This window comes from Mytilus californianus, unplaced genomic scaffold, assembly GCF_021869535.1.
Source record: "Mytilus californianus isolate M0D057914Y unplaced genomic scaffold, xbMytCali1.0.p SCAF_8, whole genome shotgun sequence".
Taxonomy (NCBI): domain Eukaryota; kingdom Metazoa; phylum Mollusca; class Bivalvia; order Mytilida; family Mytilidae; genus Mytilus; species Mytilus californianus.
The window spans coordinates 15,181,884-15,207,639 of NW_026262734.1; the positions used below are offsets into that span (position 1 = coordinate 15,181,884).

General features: G+C 32.6%; 1 protein-coding gene across 1 annotated transcript in view; it reads right to left on the reverse strand.

Annotated features, from left to right (window-relative positions):
- Positions 1–3,789: 3,789 nt before the first annotated feature.
- LOC127711185 (uncharacterized) overlaps positions 3,790–25,756 on the reverse strand; it is a 51,936-nt gene continuing 29,969 nt past the window's right edge. The window contains exons 5-10 of the mRNA XM_052217154.1: positions 23,294–23,365; positions 21,204–21,251; positions 19,130–19,171; positions 13,533–13,652; positions 7,471–8,637; positions 3,790–5,584 (exon numbers count right to left, since the gene is read on the reverse strand). Of these exons, the coding sequence (XP_052073114.1) occupies positions 5,133–5,584; positions 7,471–8,637; positions 13,533–13,652; positions 19,130–19,171; positions 21,204–21,251; positions 23,294–23,365 (1,901 nt within the window). The 3' untranslated portion in view covers positions 3,790–5,132. The remainder of the gene's footprint in view (positions 5,585–7,470; positions 8,638–13,532; positions 13,653–19,129; positions 19,172–21,203; positions 21,252–23,293; positions 23,366–25,756) is intronic.

Here is a 25,756-nt window from a genome sequence, read left to right on the forward strand (position 1 = left end):
TACCATCATGTCAGATTTGCTCTAAATGCTTTAGTTTCAGAGATATAAGCCAAAAACTGCATTTTACCCCTATGTTCTATTTTTAGCCATGTCGGCCATGTTGGTTGGCAGGCAGGGTCATCGGACACATTTTTTAAACTAGATACCCTAATGATGATTGTGTCTAAGTTTGGTTAAATTTGTTTCAGTAGATTCAGAGGAGAAAATTCTTGTAAAAGTTAACGGACGACGACGACGGACGCCAAGTGATGAGAAAAGCTCACTTTGACCATAGGGCCAGGTGAGCTAAAAAAGAGGATTTGAAAACTTGAAGTAAAATGAAAGATCTATAACACCATTTTAAGATGAAAAATAGACGACCAGATCAACACCATTTCACAAAACACCTCAGAGAAAACATAAACTTGAGTTAAAAGATATACTGCAATAAACTCGGGATAAAAAAGAATAACAAAAATACCGAACTCCAAGTCATTGACCATTTGATATTTTCAGGACAAAATTCAAAAAGGAATGTCCGTAAGAACTGTCAAAATAAAACGTTATCAACCAACGGAACGAGTATACTTTACAGTTTACAATCCCCTCTTCTTTCTTTCTTACAAGTTAAGCTTATTGTTTGCCTCATATATGTGCATATGTATGTAATCAATGTCTGCCATAGATTTGATTTCCAGATGTTAAAATGGTTAAATATAATCTTTTGTTGATGTATCCATACCAACAATCTGCACTAATTTCCTATAAAATATTGCAAAAAGAGGAGCAAAGATGTCACATATTTCCCCTAAATTTGGCCAAAAGTAGAATTTGAATCCCTTGTTGTGATATCTTTTCTGAAACTGTTTACATATATCTATCAAGAGAACAAATAAAAAGCATATATTTATCATCTCATTTTTTGCGTCAAAAAGTTCTTTACAATAATACCAGGACCTATGGCAGGTCTGGATATGAAAATACGGACTACCAAACAGAAAATAACCCACAAAACATGTAAAAAAATATCTTTATGTTCCCTTTATAGCTTACTGTTCGGTGTGAGCCAAGGCTCCGTGTTGAAGACCGTACTGTGACCTATAATGGTTTACTTTTATAAATTTTGACTTGGATGGAGAGTTGTCTCATTAGCACTCATACCACATCTTCTTATATCTATAAATCCACTTTAATAATGAACTTTACTGCTCAATAACTTTCATATTTGATAAATCCATCTAGGCCAAAATGCGAAACTACACTCCTGACTGTGTATTGCTACCTTAAACCTGTTTTATAGCTAGCTCAACCACTCACTTGTGTGACAGTTGTTTAAAGATCCGTTATATTGACAAAATTGGGTGAGCAACCCAAACAGGCATACCTCATGTTGTCTATAAGAAGAGTCAGCAGGTCTTGCATTACTGATGGTACTAACAGTTTTTGTTCGTAGCAAGTAAACCTTCGGTAGATACCCACAGTCATTTATTTCATTATTGAGAACAGAAAGCGGATGTAGTGCTATAAAAAAGGAACATATTCCTTTCCATATGGTCAACAGATACTCCATAATTGTAAACCAAATCTTTATTGAATCGTAATACTTTCAAAGAAATTTACAGTACTTCAATTTGCCATTAAAAACCATTTATTTAATGGCTTTTTTGGGAGGAGATTTCTTATATGAATGAAATCCTTATAGGAAAACGCAATCCCGTGAATATCGTATGAACTTGGAATTATATACTGCATTTGGAACTGGAGTGTAACCATAAATAAACGAAAGTTGAAATAGGTAAATCCAAATCTATGTTGGGTTATAACCTATTTATCAACCAACCCGTTATATACATTTTCATACATGTATATTTAAATCAAAACAGAAAACACCCTTGTTGTATCTTTGAAGTTTTTGTTTAATGTTTGGCTGGATGAGTAAAATTACGCAATATCAAAAGGAAACAAGAAAATTTCAAAAAGAAACACATGTTATAAGAACTAAATGACAGAAAAGATGTTTCAATATTAGGTCTTTGTCAAAGTTGTTGAAAAAAGAATAAAAAAGTAAAAAGTTTTGACATTAACAAACATTACAATATGTTGATTAAAAAAAACGTCAAGAAACGCAAAAAAAGATAAAAATAGAATGGTTATGTTTGTGTAAATTTTTTACATACTATATTTTTGCTAAGCAGTCAGTTTGTTATATTTCAGGCGTAATGATGAATTACCTAGGTTGCAAGACATCTTAACATCTCTAAAGCCATCAAGATAGAAATTGGTCGGCATCACTTTCATTTTTCAGGTGAAGATCACGATACAGAAGCGTTTTTGTGGAATTTTGGTACATTTAGATTATCTAACATTTTGATTATCTAACATTTTGTAACTTAAATATTTCTGTATACTAGTACTGAAGGAACAGGAATATTTCTGTACAAAGATAGAATATATTTAATTTAATACAAGTTGAATAGGAGTATTAGTTTATTATCATCCCTTCGAAAATTTACGACATCACGAGCTGATTGACCGTTATGGAATATCTGTTTCACAGAAGACGACGGATATGTTCCAATCGTTGTAACCACAATCTCTTCCTTTTTTCCTCAAATGTACTAACTTGAGCAACATGACGGGTGCCACATGTGAAGCAGGATCTGCTTACCCTTCCAGGGCACCTGAGTTTTTGTATGGGGTTCGTGTTGCTCAGCCTTTAGTTTTCAATGCTGTCTTTTGTGTGTTGTTGTTTGTCCTTGTGCAAATGGTATTGTCAGTTTGTTTTCGACTTATGACTTTCGACTTTTCGACTTATGACTTCGACTTCGACTTATTGTTTCAGAAAAAGGGTGAAGGTTTGGTACCATTAAAACGTTTAAACCCGCTGCATTTGTTTGCACCTGTCCTAAGTCAGGAATCTGATGTTCAGTAGTTGTCGTTTGTTGATGTGGTTCATAAGTGTTTCTCGTTTCTCGTTTTTTATATAGATTAGACCGTTGGTTTTCCCGTTTGAATGGTTTTACACTAGTAATTTTTTGGGGCCCTTTATAGCTTACTGTTCGGTGTGAGCCAAGGCTCCGTGCTGAAGACCGTACCGTGACCTATAATGGTTTACTTTTATAAATTTTGACTTGGATGGAGAGTTGTCTCATTGGCACTCATACCACATCTTCTTATATCTATATATTATGAGTTTGAATGTTCCTTAGTTGTTAGTAATTTTTTGGTTTTGGAATTTCAAAAATGTTGACCTGGTGTATCACTAAAGAGACTTTATTTGTTAAAATGCGCATCTAGAACTGTTAAAATTGGTACTGGTAATGTTACATTTTCTCTCTGTGTTGGATTGATAATAGTTCTTTGTGATTGAAAAGTATGCAGCTAAGATTAAACAGACATCAACGAAACAACCAAAGAAAGAACAAATTGACACTTTAGTTTAAATGCGGTTTACAAAAATAGACAAGTGCCTCAACCATGTCAACGTTTAACACAGCTGCTGCTTCTAAAAAGTTCGTTAGTGATTTCAACAGAGACGACCAAATATCTAACTTCAAGAAAAACAAATGAATAGATATAAGACATTACCAACCACCAACAAAATCTTGCTTTGGATAGAACATACATGTATGTCACGGGTAAAACCAGATTTGTTCGCTTTCCTTCTCTCCGACCTGTGAAAATGAAATTGTAAAAAGCATACGCTCGATGAAAATTACACTTTGGATATTAAAATTATTTCATTATTATAAAGTCCTAAAAAGCACAATCTCATAATACAAAATACATATTGATCTAAAAATATCACAATAAGGGTCACGGTACTTTTTAATAACTTTCATTAAAAAAATCACATATGTATTGAAACAACTTCTGGTAATCATCATTATATAATGCAATAGTTATCACAGCTAATTTACATCATTATTAACAATCTGTATTTATAAAGACTTATTTATGCAGCAATATTATACATTATTTGACATGTATTTTTAGTTCTGATTCCGGAAAAATATTTGTATCATTATTTTTTTTGTATAAAAAACCTTCCTGGTTTGAAACAACCAAAGCAGCTTTGATTGATTTAAAAAAAAAGGTTAAGCAAACATAATTTGTTATTAAAAATCAGTTATTGAAAAAAATACTAATGAATATCTGCAATGAATGTGGTTCTTTTGCAGTGAATGTGGTTCTTTTAGAACCGGTGAGTCAGAATACATACTGTGTATTTGACTATTTTAGTTTTATGTAAAGAATGAAACAAAAAATAAAATGCGTATATCAAAGAGAAGATATTTTATACCTCGAGGTAACAAAATTTGCGATATCAACGTTTACCATAGGTATGTGATATTTCACTCTGGATTTTTCTTCACAACGGAACAAAAACTAGTAAGATGGAGCTTTAAACTCTGTCCATTGGCTCCACAAGCCGACTTGATTTTAAAGCCTATTTTTGTATGCAGAAATAGTTATTTTCTATAAATTATTTTACAAAATCTATACACTTTGGTGTACGCAAATGAGTTAATTCAATTCAGTATATTCCGGTTTGCGCTTTGTTATAAGTTTCAAAAGGGTTACAATTTACAAGACCTGCTGAAACTATAAGAAGGATTGCTCAATATACATTCACAGCATTGTCATTGACATCTGCTTCATGTGCTATATAATTCAACTGAAGCTGAAATGAATATTTTCACGTTTTCCTTAATTGGTGTTCATTGAACTCTAATTGTAAGTCGATTTTAAACTTTGTAAAAACTACAACTCAAACTATATAGATCAAACACTTACTAAAATTAACGGTCTTAACTCGAAGTTTCAACTCGAACTGCACCTTGCATTCTAATTCAAACAAGCATAAACTCTAACTTGAATTTGATCTGGAACTCTAACTATTTAGCAGCCCCTAATATCATTTATATACAAAAAGAGCTGCAATAAGAAAAAATAAGATTGCCATACGTACAGGTTAACACTTGTATTCATATATACATGTCATCATTTAAACAAAACTGCTACAAAAAAAAATACCATGCATTCGTGTACAAAATTTATTCATGTTATAGCCATTTCTTAAAAAACAGAAGTTATTGGTTTGTGAATATTTTATTACCGATCGTACTGAATTTCTCGATCGTAATACACTTTTATGAGGAACTAATTCTCTTAAGAATATCTTTCAACGGAGTCACTACCGTCATACCTCCACAAAATGCTATGGCCATTCCAATACATCCATTTTTATTATATGGATGTTGCACTACATAAATGCATGTTCCTGAATCACCAGGCTGTAATCCTAAATTGATAGTTATTTGATTGTACATACGAAATATTCTTCTGTCAGTCAAGAATCCTGTTCCTAGTTGCAAATGAGCTGGAGAATTTATCCAAAGTGGCTGAAAAACATTTCCATTATAAAAAGATGCAGCTTGACCTGCGTTAGAAAATAAGATGTCTACCTCAGTTTGTTTAGGGAATGTTACATTTGCTTCTAATTTGGTCATGGATCCAGCTCCTACAACCTTAGCTGTTTGTTGTGGGATACAAAATTCTTCGTGATCCAAACAATTATTATTTAGAAACGGATTGGATAAACCTGGAATTGAACAAAAAGAATTTGTGTTTGTATACTATTTGCACAATTAAATAATATTAAATATTACAATGTAACTGACGAAGAACTAAACATATGTAAAACTGTATATTTATTTTGATAATTAATTAAATGTATTACTTACTCAACCAATGAAATGCATGTCCGATTTATGTATGTTATTTCCTTGTATCATAGGCCAAATATTCAGCGTTTCACCAATAACATTATTTATGACCTACATATTTTTTGTAGGCCGTACGATAACATATAGTTGTTAACTTCTATGTCATTTGATCCTTGGTGGAGAGTTGTCTCATTGGCAATTGTACCACATCTCTTTATTGTTATGTTCTCAACATTTCCGTTGAGGAAGTATGAACATAAAAATAAGAATGCAATTCCCTCTTGCTAAATTATCTTTTTTTTTGTTATTCTATTTAGGTCTTTTTGGACAAATAGTTTCAATGCATCTCCGCCTTAAAGAAATTTGGTTTTGAGCCTTCCTGATAATAGAAAGCCAGCAAACGTTTCAAACACATTCAAATTTTAAGGCGGATATTTTTTATGTGTTACAATTCATCAAAGATACACAGAAAACTTGTACAATGCAAATGTTCACCAATAATATATGTATTGAAGGTAAAATGTAACTTATTTAAAAAGTCTTATTATTATAATTACAGCGATTTATGAAAGTAGAAAGACCCCGTGTTTACTAAAAGCACAGAAGCGAGTTTCCTTGGTATTGGTACAATTGAAGGATGAACGGTTACTTAGGGCTCAAATGACTGTGCGTCATCTCTACAATAACTACCGTGTTCTTGGTCGACAAAATCAATAAGCATAATAGGGAAACAATTTTGACGAAGTAAAAATCTTATCATTTACATTTCATCATCCTATTTTATTCAAATTTAGATTGCTTCTTTATATCAAATCATTGTTTGGATAAGTTTCGAAATTTCAAATAGTTTGTCCTCATTTAGTAAATAAATAATTGATAACGTGTTATCTTTAATGTTCTGTTAAAACTTTGCAGAAAAGATCAGTATTGATATTGTTATCATATTCTACTTATACAACTGACATGTCTGAAAAATGCACACAAATCAAAGATTCAATGGCCCGAATTAAATTTCATAAAAAGCATAAGTTCCATACACTCTCTTACTGATTCCAAAAAATATAGATTCTAAAACTTTTATAATTTAAATATGTGTCTGAACGACACGATGCCCTTCTGGGACGATCACAATTAAATGTGTACTAAGTTCCAAGTTGGTCTGGCCACTACTCTGTGGTAAGCTACCTACATCAAAACATTCAATCTGAAAATGTACTTATATCCAACTTCCACATTTTCATATTTATTAGATAATGTAATTTTGCATCTCTTTTAAAGATGTCAAATATTAATACACATATGAACCGATTTTAAAGTTTACGGGACCACCTTTTCATGGTTCTCTTTATTAACGAACAACTTTAACCTGATACGGGAGGGAAGAACTAATGGACAAACGTACGAATATACGAACAAAAGGAAACACAAATCAGAAAATACCATGCCTCCCACCCTTCTATCGTAGGCGTGGAAATTAATTTGAAATCTTTTATTTTGTTTATGCGAGTATCGGTTTTCTATTTGTTTAGCAAAATGCTTACTTGTAATGTCAAAATATTACAAATTCCTTCAGAAAACCATTTCTGTTGATATAAAGCTGATTATTTCATTTAAATTCCAAATAAAGTCTTATTTGAAAAATATTTTGATTCAGAATATTTCAATAACAAAAAGTCTTCCCGAAATCAATTGATAACATTTGCAAATAAGAATATAAAAAATTGACATCGGGAAATATCAGAAAGCTACTATTTTTACATACCTAATTTTACATATGTGCAGGCATTACCAAAGTCATCCAAAATAAAATCATTCGGGTCAAACGTTGCATTGTTTTGCATCAGCACAAGGGCCGCATCAATACTTGTTTTAAGTTTGTCATCATGATCAAATGTTCTCCAAATGACTTTGCCACAGTCAACAAGTCCTTGTGCCGAATGGCAAAAGGCTTTGGCCCCAGGAAGTCGAGAAAAATCGTGAGACGACGACAAAAGGGTCTGTAAATCGTACATTACGTGAGCACATGTTAAAAAGCAATCAAAATCCAAATACTGCACAAATCCTCCTAAAGTTCCGATACTTGTTTGTGGTCCTATCTTGTCTCCAATGCGTAGTTTTGTAATCATACAAATGTTACCTTCAATTATGTCTGTGGGTATACCATTAATCAAAGTTGGAAAATGATCTTCTCCTAACGGAATGATTCCCTTCTTTTTACAATAAAGATGAATGCATATTCGCTCCTGTACGGCATGAACTTTATTAAACGATATTGACTTTAAGACTGATGGACATATTAAAGTAACGTTTGAATGGCGATTGAAAATGTTTTCTACTGTATTTTGCGACAAATTCACATTTAAGTAGTACGAGTTTGTGTATTTGGATGAAAGTAGGTTAGAGATTGTTATAGCTTCTGAATCGTCTGAATTTGCCAAGTCAGGATTAACTTCTTCAATGTCAAATCCATGATATGTTTCGAGTTTTTCAATAATAGCCACACGGGTCAAAATAATGATAACTCTTTTATGCGTGCAGAATGAACTGTCTAAAACATTAGGTCCTCGACACAAGCAACGTATACCTGGGTAAATATCTATTGCATTTATTAGGATATTCGCAAATTTTACATAGAATTCCCTTGTTAAACACCATGATAAAGCCTTTGCTATATTTTTATCATGTTTTTCAATTGCAATATCGAGCATCACTTTCATATCATCAACAGTCATGCCATTTTCTTGCATATGTGCAATTACCCATCTAATCAAAATGGGATATCTATTTGTCGATGCCTCCATCAGTTCGTGTTTCATTAGTAGCCTGTCCCCACGATGTTTTTTTGACTTGTTAGAATAAATTTTTTCGAATTCAGACAATATGTTCTCTTTACTCTGGGATCTAGTGATATAGGAATCCAAAATATGCTCTGTAATAATATATAAGATTCAATCAAAACATAGAACATAACAACTTTTCTCGTGTGGATATAACATTTAATTCCTTTTTATATGAAAAGAGATCAGGGGTAGTTAACAATTGTTTGTTCCAGCCTAAAGAATTATTGATTTTAATTACTGCAATTTTTTTAGAATTGAAGCCATTTTATTCTTTTTGAAACACTTCTATTATCACATTTCTATGCAAACCGGGCAAAACATAATACTTTATGTTTGCTATTGAAGAGTTTCTTCGACGAGTTTATTTTTTTAAAACAGGACTGTAGATAATTGTATTAACGAATTTTAATTAACTCTTATCTGCACTTCTTTCAAAAAGGTAGAAACTTTTATTTTAGAGTGCATACAAATACAATAATGCAAGAGATTCACGGTAAATCGCCATACCCGGCAAATATGGGGGCAGTCCAGATCAATATGCTTTAAAATAATAAAGTATTTGGTTTTTACACAATTCTTAGACTCCTGAATGAAGCAAATCCAATTAATCCCTACTCAAATTTCACATACCCTGACGACCTTTACTTTCACTATCGATCTAACTAATGCTCTTCATTATTGTAGGAAATAAAGATATATATAAAAGCGGGAGGTTTGGCTAGCCACAAAACCTGGTTCAACCCACCATTTTTTTTTTCTTAAAATGTCCTGTACCAAGTCAGGAAAATGGCCATTTTTATATTATAGTTCGTTTCTGTATGTGTTACATTTTAATGTTGTCTTTCTGTTGTGTCGTAGTTCTCCTCTTATATTTGATGTGTTTCCCTCAGTTTTATATTGTAATCCGGATTTGTTTTTTTCTCAATCGATTTATGAATTTCGAACAGCGGTATACTACTGTTGCCTTTATTTTATACTTATTTCCAAAGTGAAGATTTATAGAGGTCTACTAGTGCTTTAAACGAAGCTATTGCATCAGGGGTTCCATGTGCCTAAGCTTAAGTCATCCCTTCAAAAGTTTTTACGAACGTAATCCTGATTTGTATGATTATATTGGTATAAGTGTCTACGATTAAGGATTTATTCCACTTGTCCTAACCACATTCCCGTCCATTTCCCTGGATTGAGACTTTACCGAAATCGACTAATAGCAAAGATCGATCGTACTATAAATATATCTTAAGTTATTTTTAGAATGACATCATTGATAAAAATGCCCGTTAGTTATGCAAGCGGATATCGTTTTCCGTTGTAAACAATAACGTGCACGAGGTTATCAATACTGTATCGGAAGGTAATAAACATTGTTGTTATGGCACATGTAACAGTGATTCAAGATATCATCAGCGTGAGGAGATGGAAGGCGTATTTTTCATACCATGTTAATAAAATGACACATTTCAGTTATATTGTGTCAACTTATTGTCTTCTTTGTTTTTATTTTCTATGCATATGAATTGTTTGAATTTATTGAAATAAGTTTTATGTCACAGTGAATTCATGACAAAGTTCTAAATAAAAAATGTGTTGGGCAATAGTACTAGGCATTAAAGAAAAATATAAACAATATGTCATATATAATTTACGTTACGTGAGAGAGGGTGTACAACGAACAAGGAACGGCTGCTCACAGTGTCACAAGCTCTCAATGAGATTGAGAAATCACTCTGGTTTAGTTATAAAATTAATCAAGAATAAAAAGGGTATTTTTTCTTGTAACTCTCATTTCAAAAATTTCTTGTCCGAATACCTTTTTCAACAAAGTTGTTCCCATACATAAAAATCAAATTTGAACCATTCTTTATATGTTTTTTTTTTATTTTGTTTTATTTATATGTTTTGGAGTTAAGTGTAGAGTCCATTTCGCTGAACTAGTATCCATTGTTGTTAAGGGGTCAGATGAAGCCCGCCTATGGGTGCGAGGTTTTCTCGCAGCGTTGAAGAACCATTGGTGACCTTAGGCTGTGTTCTGCTCTTTGGTCGGGTTGTTGTCTCTTTGATACATTCCCCGTTTCCATTCTCAATTCTATTAATATTACAAAAACGAAAACGAAAACGAAAACTTATGGCCAGGGATACCTGATGAGGATAGGTTTAGGTCCATACGACCTTAACCGAAACACCTTTTATATTATAAGGAACACAGACTAAGCGCTGTGATTCTTTTCTAAAAATACACATTTGAATAACAAGCACATGTGAGTTTCTTTTTAAGTACAAAAATAAATAATGACAAAAGTATTTATTATCAAATAATAAAATATTATCTTACATTGAGTAATTAAGAAATAAGAAGATATGGTATGATTGCCAATGAAACAACTATCCACCAAAGTTCAAATGAATTGGATGTAAGCAATAATAGGCAACTGTACAGCCTTCAACAATGAGAAAAACCCATACCGTATAGTTGACTATAAAAGGCCCTGACATGTACAATATGAAACAATTCAATTGAAAAAACTAACGGCTTAATTTATAACAAAACAATTTACGAAAAACAAATATGACAGACATGAACAAACGGCAACACTGAACTACAGGCTCCTGACTGGACAGGCACATAAAGAATGTGGCGCGGTCAAACATGTGTGTAAGCGCTCAATTCCCCTAACCTGGGACAGTGGTGTCACACCACAACATAAGAACAAAGTATAAAAATCAGTTGAAAAGGGCCTAACTCATCAGATCGATACAAAGCAGAAAAACATCAAACAAAAACACAGACCGCACGTAGTAGTATATTTATACATCCCTCATCCTAAACAAATTCTAGATAACCATCAATACATAAACATAGAAAATAGATATAATTGTCAATGTTGAATTATAGTTTTCAATAGTTTAGGAGGGGGTCTTTCAGCGATTTCACCATTTGTTGTTGAAAAGCATGAATAATGCAGGGTATCGAATTACATTTAAGGACATCTTGGTATAAATAATTATACCCTTTTCTGTAAGTTGAGTCTATGTGTGTGTTTGTTTCAACCAATTAACTTTTTAAAAAGATTGTGGGCCTGTTTGGCAGTTGATGCTTTTATGCAAAACCATCGACTGGATTTCCATTGTTCTATCTGATTCTGTCTGAGGCTCTGTACCAGGTATCATGTAAGCATTTGTACTAAAGTTAGATTGGCCACTGCGAATATTGGTAAAGAAAGAACAAAATAAGTCTGTAAGTAACACTTTACATTCAATATCTAGAGCATAGTTGTCATATTTTATGATGCAGGTAAGAAGACTTTCACACATTGATGACTTGCATTCAGTAAGGCTATAATATTTTAAATCGTTTACGACTTCTATTTTCACATCATAAGGGATTTGTCTCGTGTGCTGGCGGCCTAGGTTCAACATCACAAAGCGTTGTTGCCACTTACAACGCTTTGCTGTACAAGATAGGGGATCATAACCATTATCTTTAATATGTTTATTAATAAATAAAAGTACTGCTGCAACATAGTTGCAATGTACCAATGCTGAAGCAGGATAAGTGCAGCTTGCATCAAGAACAGCTACACTGACATTTGATAGATTCAAATGTACAGTCCTTTGTTCCTTTTTCATTGATGCATCAACTTAAGCTTTCAAAAAGTAAGAAAAAGGGACAATTTTTAACTGTGTCCATGATATTGGATGTGTCCATGATATTGGAGACACTGCCACTTTTAACGTTTTAAGGTTTTGAAGTCATATGTGACAAATCAGTGTCCTCTTTTGTCCCATATCGTTTTATCAGGACTACTCTAACTTTCTAGAAGGTATAATCTTTTACATGTTATATATGACCATAGTTGAAATTTTGTGGAATCGGATTGTTAGGAAATTTTTTCTAGGCTAAAGCAGGAGGAAGTGAAGGGTTTCTTTTATTCTCAGCAGAAATGTTTTCACTGTTTTTTTATATCGTACCATTTACCACCATCGACGCTGAATTCAATATGGTGTGCCTTTCTGCTAGCTGCAGAACCGTAGCTCTTATGGTCCTTGCGATATTTTTTTGACAATTTGCGGACCACAGACTCTATGTTCCGTAAATTGTCAAAAAAATATCACCAGGATAAGAGTTCGGTTCCACAGCTACCTTAACACCGGCTATTACATCTTTACATCTGTAATACATAGGAGTATAAAATGTTTCTCCAGAGACAAATATATATAAGTATATATATACTCTGGTTTCTCTAACAATAAAATGGTAGTTTCTTTTCTTATATTCCTAGTTTTATATTATTAATTTTATTTATTTTAGATGAATGAATATTTCTTTTATTTTACCTATCGAGAAGTTTAAGTTTAATAAACACCACGCAAGTGCGAAAATGTAAACAACGGGCTGTGTTTGTGTTTGCATATAATTTCCATAACTGTCACTGTGTCAATTTAAATGTCAACTGCCAATCAAAGCCTGGTGACAAAGTTCATCTTCCGATATTTAAAGGATCGACTATTTGTAGCTCAGGTAAAACATGTCAACAAAAGAAATGGGCGTATCGTAACGGGTCACATGCCTTCGTAGAAGTTCTGATCGTTTGCTAGTTTTAATACCACGGCACTGTATCCATCTCCTCAGTTGGACATTTCCAAAGTTTCAAAATCATTTAAATGTAATTTGGTCCCCGGAATATCTTCATCAGATAAATTTTATTTTATACAATCTTGAGTGGATGTCATTGTTATAACTGATTTGTTTGCATGAGGTGCGGTCACGTTACTGATAAAGCATATTCATTTCTTATTAGTGACGTATCTACCGATTTTTGCTATTACTGGTTTTTTTCTTGCTTGATCAACACGACTGGTGTCACATGTAGAATAAAAACTGTTAACCCGCTCAGATTACCTGAGCTCTACTAAGTTTTTTATTTACTTGGCAAATTGTTTGTGTAACAAATGATATAAGAACTGATAAATCTCATTTACTTACCTAATCGTTCATTCTTTATGTAAAAGGCCTGTAGATATTTGTATGTTTGTTCCAGTCTTTCATCTATTATACAATGAATATCAATATTGTCACAAGTCATATTCAGCTGGTAAAACCAATCTGTAAAGGAAATGAATAATGATGAACTGGAAGAAGACTACACTATAGTCTATAAAGAGTGTGTGTTTTCCACCTTTCGAATATATACTAGTCACCAAAAGAAACGATACACGACTTTTTTTTCGAATTCAAGATGAAGTTTTCATTATATACGACCAATATTGAAGATGGTAATACTAAATGACCACGGAACTATAAATCCGTTTACAAAAAAACAATTTTTTGCTTGCATGACGTCATTGGGTGAAATTATTTTTATTGGACAAAATTTACAAAAAACGACAACTTTAAAAACAGAAGTTCCAACTAATGATGCCAACCTCTCATTTAAAGGTAAAGACAATGTTTGTCATTAATTTGTTTTTAAAAATCCTACAGTTTCTTCGTTTATTTGTAAAGCGAAATTCGGCCCCATATAAATCGGTAAAATGTATACATTATCCTTTCATTTACCATATACAGTATATGTAAAGTGAAATTCAAATACACGGTATCAAACTTAAAACTAATCTGAAAGGTTCCAAATTTACAGTGTTTTCATATCTAAAGCATTGATTTGAGACGTAAACACATTTTTATTTTTTTCATTTTTTGAGATTTCAAAAAACACTTATTTTACAAAAAAAAAATAAAAAAAACAATATTTCAACCCATAATTTACAACATGAACATAACTTGATTAGCATATTGCATAATTTTAAACATATGTGAAAAGTCTTTTAGTACTTTGAAAATTGTGTGTCGATTTTAATCCAATTTTCCGCAAAAAAAATTTGAGTCCTTACGCGAAATTTAGTTTCTTTCCGACAGGTTTTGATTTTCAGAATAATATGCACATACATGGCAAATGAAAAGTTTTTAAAATAGTGCATCTCATTTTGTTTTATATTAAATAATGTTTGATCAATTTGATTCCAAAGTCGTGTTTAGTTTCTTTTGTTGACTAATATAATATAATACATCACTCAAATGGTTTGCTGAATAGTTTTTGCTTTATTAACACATCATCATTTAACGACTATAACTCCTATCATGAGGGGAATGATAATTTTAGCAGTTTTACTTGTGTGTAGATAATGTGTTGCTGATCTAATGTGCGGTTTGAAGTTTCTCTTTTGCAACTATAGTTTTTGCACAAAACGCAAACAAAAATAGGAAAAATCCTTATATAATGGCAATAACGAGTTCATTGAGGATTTATTCTTCTGGGCCTACTAACGGAACTTGTCTTGCTGATTATTTTTGCTTTTGAAAGTTTCTCACTATCTTATACAGTTCTCAAGATAATAGATAAAAACGCGAAAAAACTGATTATTTTGCATGTAAAAATTATCTATCTGTCATATAATTTTCAAGATAATTGGCAAAAACACCTAAAAAATGATAAAAATTGTAATTACAGGGAAATAACTGACGATTGCAACTATTTTCATTATTTGTAAATCGTGTCTTGCTGATAGCTTTTGTTATAAAACGTTTATCCCACTCTGTTATTTTTTTTCAAAACAGGCAAAATAGGCAGAAACAAAACACAGAAAAGAAATGGTAAAGTTTATTATCTGAGGGTTACCCTACACTTTCACTTAAAGAGATTTGGCTCGTTTAATTTTCATAAAATTTAGAAAAAATATTTACTTTGATCTGTTGACAAAATATTAAAAAATTCAAGAAATTTGAACAACAAAATATACAGTAATAATTTCACTGGATATATAGCAGTTTGACAAACACTGAAGAAGCTTGATTCATTTTTTCGTATAGTATGAGACTAAAACGTTCATCTGATTTTTCAAGAGTTACCTTAGGTGATCTGTACCATCTTGAGAGCAATAACATATATATAGGGAGGCGTCCGACAGTTTACTGCTGAACTGACTTTGAATAAAGCTAGTACTAACAATGAACACTGCCCTTTCCTGGATCTTGATATCTTTATCTTTAACGGGAAACTTAATACCAAAATTTATGATAAAAGACATGATTTTTCATTTCCTATTGTTAATTATTCATTTTTAGATGGTGACGTTCCCTTGTCGCCATCTTAGGGTGTTTATATATCTCAATTTGTTCGATTCGCTTGTATGTAACAACGTATTTGATTTCAACAAAAGAAATCTCTGTATTACTGAAAAATTATTACACCAGGGTTTTCGATATCACAAACTAGTCAAAACATTTACTAAATTTTATCATCGGTACAAGGACATTATTCGTAAATATAAATCAACATGCAGACATCTTATACGTTCAGGTATTTCACATCCAATATTTTATGGTAATATTCTTTACAAAGCACAAACATGTCGGCATTCATCTCAAAAGCTAACCAAACCTTAAAACAGACTTATTCGGAAAGGATATAGTTACGATACTGTTGTCAAGTCATTAAGGATTGCATATTTTGGTATTAATATTGATTCACTCATAGGGTCTTTGCATCGGAAATAAACACATTTATTCTAAAACCAGTTATTGGCATGATACGGGTTATGTTCTTCTCATATATTTTATGATGGTATGATACCTAACCCCTAACGGGAGGGATTGTACTTGATTTTCATATGATGAAGACCTAATCTTTCAATTAGTTTAATTGAGGTTTGGAGCTGGCATGTCAGTAACTGCTAGTAGTACTTTGTTCATTTATGTGGCGTTGTCATTTTGCTGAGCTTCTTTTGTTAACTATTCTGACATCGGACTCGGACTTCTTTTAAACTGAGTTTTACTGTACGTATTGCTATGTGTTTCTTTTTTTCTACATTGACTAGAGGTATAGGGGGGTTGAGATCTCACAAAACATGTTTAACCCCGCCGAATTTTTGCGCTTGTCCCAAGTCAGGAAGCTATGACCTTTGTTAGTCTTGTATTTTTTTAATTATAATTCATTTATATGATTTGGAGTTTAGTTTGACGTCCATTTTCACTGAACTAGCACACAATTTTATTTAGGGGCCAGCTGAGGACCACCTCCGGGTGCGGGATTTTCTCGCTGCATTGAAGACCCATTGGTGGCCTTCGGCTGTTGTCTGCTCTTTGGTCGGGTTGTTGTCTCTTTGACATATTCCTAATTTCCATTCTCAATTTTACTAAAAAAAATACACTGAAGGAAGATCCCATCGTTCTAAATATTTCTGGCACTGTCAAATTTTTCTCTTTCTATAACGGTTTACAAGATGATTGACAGTACTTTTATTTTACCCGTTTGTTCTAATTTAAGACTTATTGGCCGTGTTGGTTTGCAAGCTGGATCACCGGACATAATTTCAAAAATAAATATCCCAAGGATGATTGTGGCTTAGTTTGGTTTTACTTTGGATCAGTAGGATTAGAATGGACGGTTTAATAAAAGTTAACTGACGACGACGAACAAAGAAGGACGACAGATGACGGACGCCAAGTGAAAGCAATTATTCACACTGGCATTTTGGGCAAAGTAAGCAAACCATGAAGAGAAGAAGAAGAGCAAATTTAATTTTAATCTTCTTCAAAACTGTTTGTTCTTTTTAGGCATGGCGTTGTCTGAATATGACAGTTGTTATCCATTCGTTTGATGTATTTGTTTTTTTGATTTTGCCATTTGATTGGGGACTTTCCTTTTTGAATTTTCCTCGGAGTTCAGTATTTTTGTGATTTTACTTTATTGTCGACTGATGAGTTTGAGTGTCCCTTTGGTTTTTTTCGTCTCTCTTTTAAGTTGAATTTTGAAGAAAAAAGTGTTGCAGGTATATCAAAGAGAGAGGCGGACTATACCAAATGGATATTCAAAAATAGGTCGATGACATACTACAAACGCAAACCATGTCAGTACCGATGTCCTGACTTCTGAGCTGATGATACCCTCGATATCGACATAGTGCTGTAAAAATGAAAACAACACTTTAGAATGTACATACGTCCGAAGCGCTTTTCTGTTTTTTTCTTTATCGGGAACGTTCAAAGACGAATATTTGAAAGCCATGGATATATAAGAACCGAAACAGTTAGAGAGCTACGTGACCAAACAGGACCTATAATAAAAGCCAAAGCCATCAAAGCTCAACTGTGTCTGAGGAAGTTGAAAAGCCTTAGTTTCTTAATAGTTTATAAATTTATAAACGGATAATTCAAGAAAGATTTGTTATAAATCATGACAGTACCTATGTACTGACTACTGAGCTGGTGATACTCTCGGGGACTGATAGTCCACCAGCAGTGGTATCGATCGCGCGCGACCCGGGCCCAGTGCTGTAAAAAAATAAAACAACACTTTATAAATGTCATGCGTCCGAAGCCCTTTTCTAAATCAGGAACGCTTAAAGGTGAATCTTTGAAAACTGAAGATTTATAGAACCTTATAATCCTTTATAATTTAATTATAATATTGATACGTTAGTTTTCTTAAAAGTTACTTTCAAAATACTTTATACTAAGGGGGTTCTACACACGTATATAGCCAGTTTTGTTTTTTACATTATCATTATTTTTTAATGCTGTGTAGTTCCGTATTTGATTTGACTTTTAAACTGTTTTGATATTTTAGTTCTGAGATCGTCCGTTTTCCTTCCAGTGTCCGATTTCAGTTTACACGGAAACACAAAAACGTCATGTGATAATGTCAGAAATATATGCAAAGTTGTGATAAGTACAACATGGTCTGCATAAAAGTGTCAATATTTGGACGAAGTTTTTATCAAGGCGAGGGAGTCAAACTAGATTATCGTGGTCACTTGTTTAGGTGGAACATCTGAAAAGCGATTTTAATTATAAAATTTGCTTAATTCGCCTATGTAAAAATATAGACATATGTATAGAAAAATGTCAAGAGATACGACGTTTTTCAATCTCCACATTGAAACAACAACAATTCCGGAATTCTCCTATTCTATGCCGTTGAATATTCCTCTGAAGACAGTATACCAAATTAAAAACAAGTTATTTTTGATGACTTTTAAAACCACCATGCTGATGACTCTGGTGATGGACCTTTCGACTAAAGGGTATCATCAGCCTATGGCCGCTAATCAGAATATCTGTGTTGACAAAGATGTATCATTGTTATCTCGATTTTCTGTCAATTTACTTTGTATAAAATATTAAATTATTTAAAACTCTAAGACTTTTCAATTCCAAGGCATAGAGGGTCTTGGTCGTATAAAGATAACCTTTTGGAATTCTTGTCCAAATGCTATTCAACTTCGTATTTGATCGGACCTTCCATATTTTTTTATGATTTCATAATACAGCTTAGCTTTGGTACAACCAAAATTTTCACATGACAAGCTGTTATACTGTAACAATAAGTAAGTAAGGAATGTCCGACCTTCGATAATGGCACTTAGAGAAAACAAATTTGTGAAAGTTTCTCAACCATACTGGCAGTATTTTTACACAAAATAATTCAATGCTAGAATAAGTTTAGAATGCAGTCAGAAGATTTTTTCTCAAGATCTATTAGCAATTAAGAGTAGACATTCAAAGGTCTATTTACACTCACTTACATTTATAGTTATACTCTTCTTTTTCCGATGCAGCCACCACATCTATAAATATATAAAACGTCATAAAATGACAGTTTTAAAAACGCTAAAGTCGCATAGACCAAGTAACAACAATACACTTGATAGAATAAAGGTCAGTGGCAATGTCACTATTAATGCGTTTGTGAGTACTAGTGTATATCCGTACGTCTTATAAGAAGATCTTCAATCGTCTCCATACATTTATGTTAAATATATAAAATAAACAATAAAAGATCAATACTTAATTAATGATTAAGTATTACTCAGTCGGATTTCCCGTTGAAATTACATAACATAATTGGAGTCTTAATAAAAGAGAGGCGAAAGATACCAAAGGGACAATCAAACTCATTAGTCGATATAAACTGACAACGACATACATGACATACCTAAAATAGAAAAAGACAAACAGACAAACAGACAAACAATAGTACACAAAAAACAACATAGAAAACTAAAGACTGAGCAACATGAACCCCACCAATAACTTGGGGTAATCTCAGGTGCTCTGAAAGGGTAAGCAGATCCTTGGCATATTTGAAATTGTACAATCTTTTTCGACGGGTTTTTAAGGTTTATCATGATTAACACAGGTGCAAGATTTTGTGTATCCTATTCATGAACATTCGTATAGTAGGGAGCTTCGATTATGATGACTCTTTTGAAATAAAAACTAAAAAACAAATAGCCATAAACAGCTATTACGACAATAGAAACGTTGTCGTCGTCATCTAAGAAACATATATTCAATACCGGTCAACCAACTCGTGATAGCGTTCTCTTGGTTTTATAGCTTCCTTGAGAACAGCAATCTTCTATCAAGGAAATCATAATAGGAAACACAAATCCTGTAATATCAGCTGGGGATATATTCTATATAACAGGCGCTGCTGGAATTTTTCTACATAGAAATGAACAATTAACAATTGAGAAGCTGTAATCATCTGTTTTGTCGTAAAGTTTGGTCTCAACCAACCATCATTGTCAATTTCTAGATGTGAGTCAAGATATGAGGTACACTTAAATGTATCTGTTGTATCCTTTACTTTAAGTTTGATGGGATAGATGCGTTCAACATAGTCACAAAACTTTAAATCATTTAGTGAGAGGACTTTATCTATATAGCGGAAAGTGAAGTTAAAAGATAATGCTGGCTTCTTTTTAATCTTCCTAAGAAGCTCCTGTATGAAGTCAGCCTCATATAAATAAAGGAACAAGTCGACTAGAAGAGGAGCGTCAATCAAAATATCAAGCATCTTGATAATATCAGTTTCAGAGATTTTTTTATATATTGATGCCACTGATGTTGGACGTTCCAAATCCAATGGTATCACCATCCAAATAGACAGCATCTGTGTATTAACAAGGAAATCCAAGACATATCATAGATACATAAAATTAAGAATTGAAATGGGGAATATGTCGAAGAGACAACAACCCGACCAAAGAGCAGACAACAGCCGAAGGCCACCAAAGGGTTTTCAATGCAGCGAGAAAATACCGCACCCGGAGGTGGTCCTCAGCTGGCCCCTAAATAAAATTGTGCTAGTTCAGTGAAAATGGACGTCACACTAAACTCCAAAACATATAAATTTTCTGTAAATTTGTTGTAGAAAAAATTCGAATCACTAGGTTATTAAATCCAAAACAAGACAAAGAGGGTCTTAGCCGAATTATGACAGTTTTTTGGGGTTTTAAATATTCTTAAACTTCGTATTTTGTTTGACCTTCCAAGCGGTTTGATTGGAGATCCACTGATGAGTCTTGTGTAGAAAAAACGCCGTCTGTCGTTTCAAATTATATGACAGGTATGTTTCATATGGTTTATTTTGTTGTATTGAATAATTTTGAAATACTTTCACTTAGTTACTAGTTCAAAAATACAGCATGTATGTGCTCCACCTATAAGACCAAGTGTAAACCTGCCATACTGTAAATATTTTTACAAAAGTGATTTAATGCATGATTTTTTTTTAGAATGAAGTCTTTATGTTTTCTTCTCAAGAAACATAAGAATATAAGAGTTCAACAAAGTCTATAAACTTTCACTTACTTTTATGTACAAGCTTTACTTTTCCTGATGATGGAAGCATTCTAAAAACTATAAAAACATAAATTTGAAAATATATAATGACTTTTACCAAGACGTAATAGCCACAGAGATACAGTCATAACAACTAACTTGGTAAATAAAGATTAATTGACTTTCTTTTTTACTTTCTAGAATACAATTACTATATTACGTTAAAATGTAATCCTTTAAGGACACTATTTTCATCTGAAACGCATACCCTAAATATAAGACAAATGGTCAAAAAGGACCATCCTTTGTCTCGAAATACATAGATGAGTTTTGTAAGGGTTTTATTCTTCCTGCATAATTATCATTTGTTTCTATTTTATTTGTATATGTTTATGCAGTAGTGTCCCATTGTGAAAAATATGGATTATGCAGTGATTTTAATAGAAATATCAGCTTTCATGCTGTTGTGAGTATATGTGTGTATCTGTGTGTCTTTTAAGAAGAGCTGGGGCCTCGGTGGCCGAGTGGTCTAAGTAGTCACTACTGTAATCACTAGCCAGTCAACACTGAGGTTGTGAGTTCGAACCCCGCTCGTGCGGGTGCACTCGACTCCAATCTTAATTGACTAGGATTGTCAGTTTTCCTATCGAAGGTCGGTGGTTTTCTCCGGGCGCTCCGGCTTCCTCCACCAATAAAAACTGGCCGCCACGAAATAGCCCAAAAGCGGTGCTTAAAAGTGGCGTTAAACACCAAAAATCAAAATCAAAATCAAAGAAGAGCTGATTCGAGCGTTACTGAGGAGCTTTTTTGTAGACTCAATGCGCGTCTGACGTACAAAATTTTAATCCAGGATCCTATCAAGTGTTTGTTATTAAAAAACCATTTGGTCGATGCCCCTGCTGGTTGAGGTTTCTTCCCCAAGGTTATCACCAGCCCAGTAGTCAGCCCATCCGTGTTGACATGAATTATCATTGATACAATCAAAATCATGAATTTAATGGTTATAAAACTTTGAATTCTTCGAAATACTATTGACTTTTTACCCCCGAAATAGAGTACCTTTTTGAGTCCTCAATGCTCTTCATCTTCGTACTTTATTTGGCCTTTTGAACGTTTTTGATTCGAACATCTCAGTTCTGATGAGACTTTATTTAAAATATGTGTCAGGCGTACACAATTTTAATTCTTGTATCTATGATGAGTTTATTCAAATGACTAACTACATGTATACGAAAATAAATAATAAATGATCAATATACAAGTATTGATTAAATATTATCCAGTCGGATTTCCAGTTGAAATAAGACAATATATAACTCTTTATGGCATATTTGATTTTATTACATCTGTTTTATGGTCTCCAATGGTTTATCATAATTAATTCAAGTGTACAATTCAAGATTGTTTTTGTATCATATTTATAAACATATTATTGTACATAGCTTTGACATAAATATTCTTTTGAATTAAAACTTAAAAACAAATAGTCACAAGCAGCCGATTTCTGTAAGACTAAATAATTTTGGATAGATGCATACTCATAAAAGCAAAATGAAGAACAGTATACCAAAAGATTTAAGATTGATCTTTCAAAAGCAATAATTTACAGTCATGCAACTGTAAAATAAATTAAAAAAAAATCGAAATGTAATTATTATCTTATCTGGTAGAGAAAGGAGGGAACACCCTTTAATATGTGTGCCTGTTTGAGACAATTGTTTTGTGCTATTTTTGAAATTGTACGGCACCTCCTTATTATATATAACTAGTTATTCGTGTTAAAATAAAATATAAACTGTCCAGATTTTGAACAGTTTAAGTACCTAATATTGGAACGGCTTGATAGCCATTTAAGAAATTATATTATCGACAAGCTATACTATTTTACCCTTTTGTCACATAATTGAATTGTCAAATCTGATATATTAAAATTTTCTGGTTATCACAATTTGATTATTAATAAGTATAAATTTGATCAACAAAATTGTATAAGAGTGTTTGCAAGTGCAGGTATTTTTATATATTACAGTAATCTTGATCTAGCAATGTATGGTATTATTTATATAAGATATTTTCTAGGCTATATTGATGGTATATAAGATATATAATGTGATACCTACATGAGATAACTAACAGTGTTGGAGCAAATAGTATTACGCTACATAAAGTCACTACTTTTATAAAACAGCAACCTGAAACACACAAACGCAAAATTACAAAAGAAACAAAACATCTTTTTGAAAAACAAACAAATAAACAGTAATGCTAAAACAGAACTAAACGACGTGCGCTGCTCTGAAGGAACAAGTGAGCTAATCCTTTCGGCTACTCACAATTTTGTTCTTGGAAATCTAGAAGTCTTTGACATGCAGAAAGTTATAAACCCATTAACGAGAAATAAAATGAGATCAGATTCGTCGAAAGGCTTAGTATTTTTATCTATGAAATACATCTTATCGCTATTTAGTCCAATCCTGAAAAAAAACATAACGTAGACAACTTCCAGTTTTAGTTAAGGGTCGCAAAAACAAAGATCATCAGTAACGAGCTGATGGAGGAAAACGTTTAAAAAGCGAACAATTTGATAGATTATGCTTTACTTTTTTAAAACACAAATTAAAATCATAAAAATGCTTTGTTTGAAGTGTTTACGATGGTAAAAATGTATCTTTGAAAAGTGTTATGCATAATACATTGCTTAAACAGGAATCCAGATAAGAATAAGAATATTTATTGAATCCAATTGAAGGGCCCGTTTCCGAGCATATACATATATATATATATAGTATTAATTATACAGTAATCTTTAAGATATATTACATTAAAAATAAATTATTAAATAACTATACCCCAAACCAGATAGCTTCAACTGGATGAAAAACTTTTGTAATTTCGGAACTTATCCGGATTGGAATAAATCGCTATAAGGTGTTTACTATGCAGCAAAATTGTACATTTCAATGGCATAATGACAAATTGAGTTCATTTACATGAAAAAACAAATTTTGCTTTTCAATCACTGGGCATGATATTTTTGTAAAAGAAACATCAATTCAGTTTTTCAAATTTTGAAGCAATACTGATTTCGTTTTTTCTCTCCAATTGAATCATGTAAGGTTTGTTAAAGGGGCGTTAGCTACAAATTATCCAAAAAATAATTGAAATATGATTTATTTGTTTCAAACATTTATGAAAGCGGAATATAGTAAAACAAAATTTTGCAATTAGCATTCAGTTTCATTCAATTTTGTCAAAATACGAAAAAAAACATCGCTGATGTATTATTAGCATGCAAGTCAATAACTCAACTCATTTGAATCCGCAGTATTGCAATCTTTTAATTTGACTTTAGTGAAGACGGGTTCAGGTTATGCTTCATTCATTAAAACGAAAAGAATGTAAATATATAAAAGTGAAACAAAGAAGACACAATGAATAACCATTTCGTTGACTGAATGATCCAGTCCCCCCCCCCCCCCCTTTTCCAAAAAAAATATTCTAAAACAGGTAAATCGATGATATACATATACCTTTAATCAATATACTTTTTCCTGCTTTTCCTTGAAAATTTGCAGTTGGGGGCAGGCCTATAATACTTTGTGTTTTTATAGTATCCCAAATTTTAAATATTCGGAATGATTCGGTGCTTGACATAGATGTATTTCATTATGACTTTTGTTTAAGAATGTATGTTGTATTCTGGATGTCTCTCAATCTGGTAATTTTGTTCGTTGTTTTACTGTCTTATTTCCGTATCCGTAATGTTTCCTTCTATTAATATAAATCATTCAGACCGAAATTAAGGCCAAAATGACCCCGAAAAAACAAACATGCACATCATATCAATTTTAGATAGATAAATTATTTAAATTCAAATTAATGTTTATAAAAATATATTTGTTTCATGCGGGAAGTGATAAAAATCGTTTGATTCAATTGAAAAAGAAGGCCTTGGGTTTCAACGTGGAGTTTTAAAACATGTTCCTGTATTTTTTTTGCTTTTTTATTAACGTAATAAAAAAAAAATTTTCCCACGAAGATAATTGATCGGTACCTTAAGAAAATCGTGCTATTGATTAAAACAGGCTAAAAAAGCGTAAAAATAGTCGAAAAAAGGATTGGTTGATTGACTTTCGGTTGCCTAACGTCCAGTGGCAAATAATTCATGCATGTTCAGGACGAGAACAAATTCACAATATATACAATAAATAGGTCATGTAATAGACCGTCCGATATGAAGAACAGTCTGGTTTGGACTGTCCTTGGAAAATGACAGTATATTGGATATGGACAGAAATGTAGCCTTGTAACAGGGAACCTACAGAACCCTCAAAGAGTTGTTGCAAAGGTTCCTAAAGTGCACAGGGCACTCTCTCTCTACACGAGGCATCGGATTTAATGTCCCTATTCTGACCGGACGTGGTTGAGTACATGTACATCCTGCACAGCCAAACGGGCGCCCCACTTTGGAATGGGTTTTACGGCCGATCGGAAAAAGACCATAGTGACCATATTTTTATTCCAGAGACACCCACGGGGTGATTTTGAAAATGAATAGTGTAGACTGGAACTAACTGTAAAAA